Source organism: Marmota monax, unplaced genomic scaffold (assembly GCF_021218885.2).
Source record: "Marmota monax isolate L192 unplaced genomic scaffold, Marmota_monax_Labrador192_F-V1.1 WCK01_AAM20220418_F8-fsc00044, whole genome shotgun sequence".
Classification (NCBI taxonomy): domain Eukaryota; kingdom Metazoa; phylum Chordata; class Mammalia; order Rodentia; family Sciuridae; genus Marmota; species Marmota monax.
Genome location: NW_026695198.1, coordinates 6869945 through 6880797, shown reverse-complemented (window position 1 = coordinate 6880797; position 10853 = coordinate 6869945). Strand labels below are relative to the sequence as shown.

The following is a 10853-nucleotide window of genomic DNA, read 5'->3' as shown; positions in this document are numbered from 1 at the left end:
GATCAACAGGCATTTCAAACTCAACCAGTCTCAACCACAATTCTTATCTATAAGTTCCTATATGTAATGTCTTTCTGGCTTCTAACCTAAAATTCTAGCAGCACCTTTCATACCATTACTAAGTCTTAAAACCAAGGGATGCTGTAAACTCCCCCTGTCACCCATTCCACAATTAATTTTCTTAAATAAATTTTATTTTCTTAAATAAATCTTGAACTAACCCATTTTTCTTCTTATCTGAACTACTAAGATGCTCCTGTATTTGACATTCCATTCGGCTCTTAGAAGCCTAAATGATCTTTATGGAGCATAAATCAGATCATTTCACCTCAAACCACACTTAAAGCCCTTGGGATTCCTCTCATTGGAGTTTGAGAAAACAAAACAGAAACAACAACAACAACAACAAAAAAAAAATCCTAAGTTGCCAATATGGCTTTTTCATGGGCTGAATAAATATGTATCTAACTGGACACAATAGTCAAGTCTGCAAAGGCTTCCTGTGTCCTTCCACTGTTCAGAGAAGGCAATGGTCCAATGGACTGCTGGCCCTGCAGACCTGGAGGCTGGAAGACTAACCCAAGCAGACCATGCTCATCGTATAGCTTTGTCACCTGGCATAATTCAGACCTGATGCATGTCCTCTGTAGGCTGGTAGATCCCCGATTCCTCCAGCAAAGAGAGAGCCAGAGGACGTATATTCTCCTGCTCTTATTCCCTGGCTCACAGTTTGGTGAACTCACTGGTCCCCTGGAATGGAAAGAAGCCAGGACACTCCTCTAATGGAGAGATCCCTCCATGGGGACTCAGCACTCCCCAGTACTCCCCCACTGCCATGGTCCTCCACCATACTCCACCCCTCGGGGTTTTCTCAGGTACCTCCTCTCTGTTCCTCGTATTTGTCAAGTTATTTTCTCTCCTATGTTTGCTTTTGTTCTTTCTCTGCCTGCAAAGGGCAAATCCCAAGCCAGATGCTTTTCATCCCTAGGGTCTCAGATCAAATGGCATATATTGGGGATGATAAACAGAACACAAACTAAATCTTTATGATGGTGCTAAAGCCATATGTATGCAGTGGATGGATACTTCAAATTCTGAGTTTTGAAAAATTTACATAGTTCTACAAAGAATGTGCCTATTTTCTACTCTGTGAATAGACAGACTTTCTTGTGTTGACTGTTTTTTAATTAATGTTAGAATAAATTCTTATTGTGTAAATTAACCAATAGGTGGCAGGACTTCAGAGAAAACTGACATTCTGCTGCCCCATTGCAAAACACTATCTGCATAAATCAAAAGATGATCAACAAAGATATAATAGTTCTAATTCAGGGTTTTTAATTCAAGCTTTGCTTACTTATATTTTAAATGTTAGGCTGCTTTCTTTCAGTCTAATAACAATTTTTCAATTTTGTGTAATTTTAATTCAAAAACATTCCATTAACCAAGATATACTGCCACAATTACAGAGCTCATGGCCAGATTAACCTGTACATGAACTCCCCCTATCCCACTGAGATGATCCTTACTGAAAAAGAATTTTTTCCTAAACCAGAAGAAGAAAATGCACACACATGAACACAAACACATGCACAAAAAAAGAAAAAGAAAACAACAACAAACAAACAAACAAAAAAAGAAAGATGTCTCTAAATTGCTGAGACTGGTCTTGAACTTTAAATCTTCCTTCTTTGTGTAATTAATTTGATAAGAAACTCTTCTTTTAGATGGACTGAGAATTCTCATAGTTTCAAATCTGATTGAATTTTTTGTGATGATTAAAGCCATTCTTTTATTCAAAAAAAAAAAAAAAAAAAAAACATTAAATATGATGATATGATGCAGTGTTAAGGAAACCACAATATTTAAAAAGTAAGGGAGACACATAATTTATTTTAGAATACATGGCTCTTAGTTTAGGGAGATACGATTTTTAGGGAAAAGATAAAGCCCCCAGGGTACAGTCTGGAAGGAGATGAAAAATAAAGAAAGCTGATTTTTGCAGCTTAATAGAATGATAGAGAGATTAGGACAGAGAAATTGAGAAGCTCAGGGAACCAAGAAAAAAGGCAGGCTTATGAAGACTCCATGAGAGAACTCTCTAGGCAACATCCCTCCCCCCTTTCCCTATAGCCTCTTTTAAACTTCTCTGCAAAATCTGCAGTTTCCTGCAGGACCTTGTCCTGTTGAATAGTGTGTAATGTCTCCCTTGGGTCATGTGATCATAGGTGCTATAATGTACTATAAGCCCAGACTTTATTCTGATGTATATTTGGGTATTTTTGCAAATGTTTTATACATTTTGCAGAATCTGCCCTCAAATTTAAATCTACAAACAGCAGCTTGAGTTGAGTTTTGTAAATTAAAATAATTTTCAGGCACACTGGGACATTTGTAGCCTATGTTCTCCTGGCACTCCTGTCAGGAGCTCAACAGTAATGGCACACGGCATTAATATTAAATAAGCCCTTTAAACATGTTGTTCTGAAGGTGGTGATGCAATTTCAGTCACTTTTTTCTCCTTATGCATGTGTAAAAACCAAGTTGGTTTAGTAGAGAGGCACTAGGAGGAGACTTTGCCACAAGCTTTACATCTTATAATAATCCTTTGGTACACTACGTGGAAGCCCCCAGAACTATGGTGTTGAAACAAAAGACACAATTGTGCTGTTTAACGTCAATGCCATCAATGCTGATGTCAGTGCCAAGGACTGTTGATTTCAATCATGAACTTAAGGCAAGGAGGGTGTCACTGTTGCTATTCAGAAGTGTGTTCTCGTACAGTTGCACATTTTTTGAGGCCATGTTACTAAGTGGGATGGAGAGATCTTAGGACCTTTATACCAGGCCACTATCAGGAATAGAGAAGCTTAGTTTTAGGACTTGCTGGGTTTTCCTCAAGATAGAATCAAAGCCTCCTAAAATAGGTCTCAAGACTAGCCTAATTGAACCCCAAATTTGTGCAATCCTTCCTTTGTTTGAGAGACTCCTCCTAAGCAAGATGGCAGAATGAACCAAAAGTCCACATCTTATTTTCCGAAACCAAATAAAATAAGTAATAACAAAGCTTAAAATTAATTAAAACTATGTAGGAATCCCATACAAAAGAAAGAGAACAACTTCACGCCATCTGTTGCCTTTGAAAGGAAATATTAGATGAAGAAAACTAAGATACTAGGGGTCTTGAGTGGCTCATGCTTTCCCTCTCAACCTACAGAAGTATAATGTATACAGGGGAGATAGTGAGTTAACAAACCTCCACAATCTTTTATAGTTTGGAATTCTTTTCTGGTTTTAATTTTTGTATTGTCTATATTTTTATTGGTAGATTATAGTCGTACATATAATGGTGAGATCTGTTCTTACATATTCATGCATGCACACAATATAACAATATAATTTGGTCAATCTCACTTTTCAGCCCTTCCCCTTTCCTCTCCCTTTTTGCTACGCTAATGAACTCTTGTCTATTTTCATCCCACCCACACACATCTTTCTTTTATTTTTTCCTTTCTAGCTTCCACAAATAAGAAATAACATGGCACTAGACTTTCTGAGTTTGGCTTATTTGACTTAAAATAATGGTCTCAAGTTCCATCCATTTTCCTGAAAATGACATAATTTCATTCTCTTTTATGATTGAATAAAACTCCACTGGGTATGTGTACTTTATCCATGCATCTGTTAATGGACACGAAGGGCTGGTTCCCTAGTTTGGCTATTGTGAATTATTCTGCATGTGTCCCACAGTATGCTGACTTAAATTGTTTAGGATAAATACCAGGGAATGGTATAGCTGGGTCATATGATGATTCCATTATTAGTGTTTTGAACCCTCCACAATCTTAATAGCACAACCAAATTTGCAGAAAAGTGAGCTAATTTTGAGGATTACTACACACACACACACACACACACACACACACGCCCCTGAAAGAAGAAATACCTTTTATGACTTCAAAGCTCACTGAGGTTTAAGGGGTAATGCCAGGACTTGTCTTAGTTTTGTTTTGCTTTTTGGGATAATGAGGAAGAGTGGGATGGTACTGGCCTAGTCTTGGAGAAACACATTAATGCAAAAAAGTAATATCACAGTGTTGCATTATTTTCCTCATGCTGACATGACAGAATACCAGAGACTGGGAGGCTTAAAAAACTGAAATTTATTTTCCCCCAATCCCAGAAGTTAGAAGTCCAAGATCAAGATATTGGCATGTTTGGGCTCTCCAGAAGAGTCTCTCCTAGACATGTAGATGGCCACCTTTCCTCATGTCCTCATGTGGCCTTTTCTCTGTGCAGACACATCCCTGTGTGTCTCTTCCTTTTCTTAAAAACACACAACTCATGTTTTTTTTTGTTTTTGTTTTTTAGTGTGTGTGTTTGGGATGGGGGGGGTACCAGGATTGAACTCAGGGGCCACAATGAACCACTGAGTCACATCCCCAGGCCTATTTTGTATTTTATTTAGAGACAGGGTCTCACTGAGTTGCTTAGTGCCTCACTTTTGCTGAGGCTGGTTTTGAACTCATGATCCTCCTGCCTCAGCATCCTAAGTCACTGGGATTATAGGTGTGCATCACTGTGCCCAGCTAAGGCTCATCTTAATGACCTCATTTAACTTAATCACTTGTTTAAAGGCCCTATCTCAAATAGTCAAGACCTAAGGTACTGTTTGGACTTCAGCATTTGACTGAAGTGGAGCACAATTTATTCCACAATAGTTATTGAAAATGAATTTGAATCTTTCAGTAAGTAGAGCTTCAGTTAAAAAAAACTGAAGACTTAAGAGAATAGGCATTTCAGTTTTGGCAAAAATAAAAAGTGATATCAAGGGATCACTTTACAGTGGTATTAGTAAAAAATTTTTCGAAATCAACTATTTAAAATGGTCCTAAAGGTAAGCAGCAAATGAAGAAACATTCATTCACTAAAACTCCATGAGAACAGCAAGAATCTATGGCATTTGAACCATGACCACCTTTGTCTCCTTCCACTGTAATGGAAACTCTACTCCAGGAAGCTGTAGCCAAGAACACAGAGCCCACTCTCCCTCTATCATATGTTAAAGGGCAGAAGTATTCCCTTGGGAAAGGGCAAGATGCCAGCATTTCTTATCCTGCCTCTAGCAACCTATGGTAGAGGCTAAGTTCTGAAAGGAGACATCTAAGAGATGAGGGCTTTGTTCTTCCACCTGGCCCCAACTTATGGGGCTCTATTTTGAGAGGGACATACTGAGAATACTGGGGCCCAGATTGCCCCCAGCCTATCTCCATGCACAAAGCAGAGATTCCATACATGGATTAAAAAAACTGAAAAGATACAAAGTCACTATCTCCCTTGCCAAGCTCTAGCTTCTAAGGCAGAAATGTCATTTCCAGAACCATGGCTCAGAGGCTTTTTCCAGAATAAGAGGCAAGCTAGAGATCTTCTCAAAGGAATTGACTTTATTTACAAAAGTGTGTAAGGAGTTTCAAGTCTACTGGTGCTCTTCAAACCAAGGGAGGTCACCAAGTAAACAAGCAAGGAAACCAGTAGATTCATTAGTAATACAATTGTCCCTTGCTCTCCATGGACAATCCCAGGAGCCCCTTCTGAAATCAAAACCTGCAAAGGCTCAAGTTCCTTGTATAAAATGATATAGTATTTGCATATAACCTACATACATCCTCATCTTTAACTTATCTCTAGATTACTTATAATAGCTAATATGATGTATATGCCATGTAAATTGTTGTTATATTGTATTGTTTAGGGAATAATGATAAGAAAACAATATTTGTGTATGTTCAGTAGAGATACAATTTTTCCAAATATTTTTGATTTGTAGTTGGTGGAATTAACAGGTGCAGAACCTGTGAACAGGAAGAGCCAGCTGTAAATGCTACACCAAAGGCTATCTAGTTTACCAGAGATAACCAAGGGAAAAGACTGGTAAAGTTGTCCTGGGATCAGAACAAATCTCAAATGTTGATCTTCAGAAATAAACATTTGATTGGTTTGGTGTGTGGAGCAGCTTATTTCAAAGAGCATTGTTGAAGCCAATAGGGCAGTCAGCTGGCAATTAGGAGAGCTTAACATCTGGATATGGTCAGAGCAGACAAAGAAAGCCTGCCCAAAGCACTGTCATCTCACAGTGATGTGGGCATACCCAGGTTGGCACCCCTGATGAGCAATATCCCAGGCTTCATACTGTGAGGAATACCTGCTAGACTGACCTCAAATAATCCAGCCAGTCACTAAATAAATAAATGAGCAATGTCTGTAATACACACCAGATTGAGGAGGAACCAGTAAGAAGCAGAGTTGCTACAACATATTACCCAAATATCTAGTTTCCAGGATAAATATTATGAGACATGTAAAGAAACCAAATCTCTGGTTCATACACATTTAAAAAGAAAAAAAATACAGCCTGCCTGTGAGAGTGTGCAGATGTGAGATCTAACAGAGAGAGACTTCAAAGAACCCATTGTAAATATGTTAGAATAACTAAAGGAAAGCATGACTGAAGACAGTATGTTGGTAATGCCTCATCAAACAGAGACCCTCAATAAATAGATGGGAGTCTCAAAAGTGAACAGAATGAAAATGCTAGAGCTGAAAAGAATAATAACAGAAATGAAAATTTAACTAGAGGGCTCAACAATAGATATGGGCAAGAAGAAGAAAGAATAAGCAAATTTGAAGGTAGATCAATAAAGATTATGTAAGCCAAAGAACAGAAAAAAGAAAGAATTTAAGAAAGTGAACAAAGCCTCAGAGATATATGGAATGCATTAAACACATTGACATACATGCAATGGTAATGGCAGAGGAGAAGACAGAAAAATATGGAAAGTAGTGATGGCTGAAAACTCTCCAAAGAAAAAACATTAACCTACACATTCAAGAAGCTCAGATGCTTCAAGGAGAGTAAATACAAAGAGAACAACCACAACAGACACGTTTTTAATAAAATGCTGAAATCCAAGAACAAGGAGGAAATGTTGAAACCATACCTGGAAAAGGACCCATACAAGATTATAGCGGAATTCTCATAAAAAAATGATCTAGTATGCATGCATAGTATACATAATACCCTAAAAAATGAAGGAAATGTTGTCATCCACTACAACACAGATCAAAATGGAGAGTCAAATGAAATAAACCAGGCACAGGAAGTCAAATATATAATCTCACTTATACGTGGAATTGAACAATCTACTGAAATTGAACTCATAGAATTAAAGAGTTGAAGGGTGGTTCAGGAGCTTGGGACATTGGAGGGGGACTTGGGGAGATGTTGAAGAACAGAAACCTTCAGTTAGGAGGAATCAATTGAAGAGAACTATTTACAATATGATGACTACAGATAACATGAATGTACTGTATTCTTACAAGTTCCTTTTAAAAGCAGATTTTAAGCATTCTCACCATTAAAAAAAATGTAAGCCTATGAGGTAATGCATGTCCTAATTAGTTTAATTTTCCCATTCCACAGAGCATACATGTTGCACAACATAGATATACACTATTTTGTCAATTAAAACATAAATTTGAAAAAGAAGCCAAAAGAAATGGGGGAGGGAGAAGTTGTTAATGATAAGAATCTTATCCTCAACAAAGCAAAACCAAGCGCATTCTCTTACAAAAACTTAGAAAACACGTTGCTAGCAGACCTACTTTACAAGAAATACTTAAGACCTCAAGCTGAAAGCAAGGCACCATCATTCTAATACACACAAAAAAACCTAAGGGCTAAAAACTAATTACTTTTTTTTATTGTTAGATAAGATTCATCTGATATTTATTTATTTATTTATTTATTCATTCATTCATTCATTTCTTACATACATCACAATAGAGGAGTGCATTACATTCATAATTTTTTTTTTTGCATTGCAATTCTTAGTGGAAGGAGACGGTCATCATTATACAAAATTCATGTATGAAGATGTGAATTTGGTGTCAACATACCTCATATACAAACAGATTTGCTAAATTGTGGTATAAAGGTGTATTAAAAACTAATTACTAAACATCCCTATGGGGCTCGAGCCCCCCCTGGCGCCCGGGACGCGCGCAGCGCTCCCCGCCCTCCCGCCCTCCTCTGCCCACCGGCCCTGCTCGCTCGCGCTCCCTGCCGGCCGCCATCCGTTATTACGCTGTTGCCTCCGGAGCTACCCGCCTTCAGTCTCTGGCTGGGCCAGACTCTCCTCCGACAGGCGATCTCGGCGGCTGCACAAAGAGTCCTCTGAACGTTTCATCAGGAAAGTTCAAGGTACTTTGTACAACTTCTGTCACACAGTCCGTGCACTTTACAGCACGTTTGTAAAAAAAAAAAAAAAAAAAAATAAGCCTTCCTGAGAATTTGAACTGGACGCATGATGATGGGGATGCAAAGAGGATAAGTGGCCAAGACCCAGGAAGGTCGTCCAACTCCCCCAGACCCCGAAATGGAGAACGACAGAAGCAAGAGAGTCCTTTAACACCCCGGGTTCCCCCCAGGACCATGGCTGCCCTCAGGAAGAAGCTGGTGATCGTTGGGGATGGAGCATGTGGCAAGACATGCTTGCTCATAGTGTTCAGCAAGGACCAGTTCCCAGAAGCCTATATGCCCACGGTGTTTGAGAACTACGTGGCGGACATCGAAGTGGACGGGAAGCAGGTGGAGTTGGCTCTGTGGGACACGGCGGGGCAGGAAGACTACGACCGCCTGAGGCCCCTCTCCTACCCGGACACCGACGTTATCCTGATGTGTTTCGCCATCGACAGCCCTGAGAGTCTGGAAAACATCTCAGAAAAATGGACCCCAGAAGTCAAGCACTTCTGCCCCAGCGTACCCATTATCTTGATTGGGAATAAGAAGGATCTTCGCAACGATGAGCACACGCGGAGGGAGTTGGCCAAGATGAAGCAGGAGCCCGTGAAACCCGAAGAAGGCAGAGATATGGCCAACAGGATCCGCGCCTTCGGGTACCTGGAGTGTTCCGCAAAGACCAAAGACGGAGTGAGGGAGGTTTTTGTGATGGCCACGAGAGCTGCTCTGCAAGTCCGACGCGGGAAGAAAAAATCTGGGTGCCTTGTCTTGTGAAGTCTCGCTGCAAGCACGCCCTCAGGCGGTTGATTTCCCAGTGCTGTTTATTCATCTTCATGCATGATTCCTGACCTTTTCCATTTATCTCTAATTTACCTCGGATTACAAATCGGTATTTAGAAGCCAACCGTGATTATTACGGATATCCAACCTAACGTCTGACCTGCCAGGGTCCTTCTAACCGCTGCTCTAACAGCCCTCTCTGCACTCCACCTGACACACCAGGCACTAATTCAAGGAATTTCTTAAAGGTCTTGCTTCTTTCTAGAAAGAAGAACTGGCAACTTTTGTGACTGTAACTACTTTACAACTCGCATGTCTTGCCTATCACCTGTCCCCTGTGAAGAACTCTGGTGACTCATTCCCTTTGGAGGTTTCTCTCCTCAGCAGATTTCATTGGCCTGTCTCTGGGGTGGGCACCCAGTTTCTTGAAAATGTCCTCAGCCAGAAAGTCCCAAGTCCATGCAGCTGTGGCAGAGTTAAAGTTCTGTGGTTTCATGTTAGTTACCTTATGGTTATTGTGTGATTAGTGCCACTTAATGTATGTTATCAAAAATAAATATATCTATCCCAGACTATGCGTAGTATTTTTTGTATAGTTGGATATCCTGATACTGATATTTGTCATCTCACAGAAAAGTAAGAAAATGTATTTGGAAATAAAATCAGATGGAAAAATTTTTTAATTATGTATTTATATGACAATATAAATGCATATTTATTCCCCTTTCCATTCACTTGTATAAAAATCAATTATAATAGATAATATTGTTAAAATCATATTGTTGGACTTATAAAAAATGTAATATCGTTGCTGATAACATCCCAAAGGATGTGGGTGAGAACAAAACTGTATTGGACTATGAAACTGACTCCAGATAGCTACTGAAAGTTACAGAGCAAATGAAAAGAACCAGCAATGATAAAAAAGTAAGATTAATATAAAAAAGTAAATACTTGTCCTCTTTTCCTCTCTCAGCTTCTTTAAAAGATATAATTATATAATTTTATAGTAATATATTGTTGAATTTGTACATTTATGGATAAAATATGTATCTTTATAGATATAAAATCATACTACAGAAAGCAATAAAGGGGAATAGAGCTACATAGATATAACATTTCTAGATCTAATGGGATTTAATTAACACAAATATGAAGCTAATTCTCATAAGTCAAGGTGTATATTGTAAGTCCTAGAGCAACCACCAAGGAAACAACCAAAAGAATGTAGTCAGTCATTAATAAAATGGACTGCTGACGGCGTAGCTCAGTGGTAGAGGATGTGCTTAGCATACATGAGACTCTAAATTCAATCCCAAAGCATGCCCAAAATAAAAAGAAGTAAAAAAGGTACATTATGGAGCTGGGGTTGTGACTCAGTGATAGAGCGCTTGCCCAGCATGTGCGAGGCACTGGGTTTGATCCTCAGCACCACATAAAATAAACAAAATAAAGGTATTGGACCCAGCTATAACTAAAAAAAAATTTTTTAAATTAAAAAGGTACATTATGAAATATTTACTTAAATGAAAAAGCATGACAGAGGAATAAAAAGACATGAGACATAAAATAAAAGAAAAATGGCAGGTGTAATTTGGACTATAGTAATAATAATATTAAATGTTAATGGATTAAATAACCCCAACCAAAATGTAGAGATAATCAAACAACATTTTAAAAACCCAATTATATACTGTCAAGTGGGAAAACATTTTTGATTCAAAGATACAAAATGATAATCAAAAATGAAACAAGGACATTACTTCCAATCTTA

The 10853-nt window shown here is 38.6% G+C and overlaps 1 protein-coding gene across 1 annotated transcript; it reads left to right on the top strand.

Annotated features, from left to right (window-relative positions):
- Window positions 1–8215: 8215 nt before the first annotated feature.
- On the top strand, window positions 8216–9603 carry LOC124082137 (transforming protein RhoA-like). The gene has a single exon (XM_046428592.2). It carries the CDS (start codon window positions 8492–8494, stop codon window positions 9071–9073), a length of 582 nt encoding a protein of 193 aa, XP_046284548.1. The 5' UTR covers window positions 8216–8491; the 3' UTR covers window positions 9074–9603.
- The last annotated feature ends 1250 nt before the right edge of the window (window positions 9604–10853 follow it).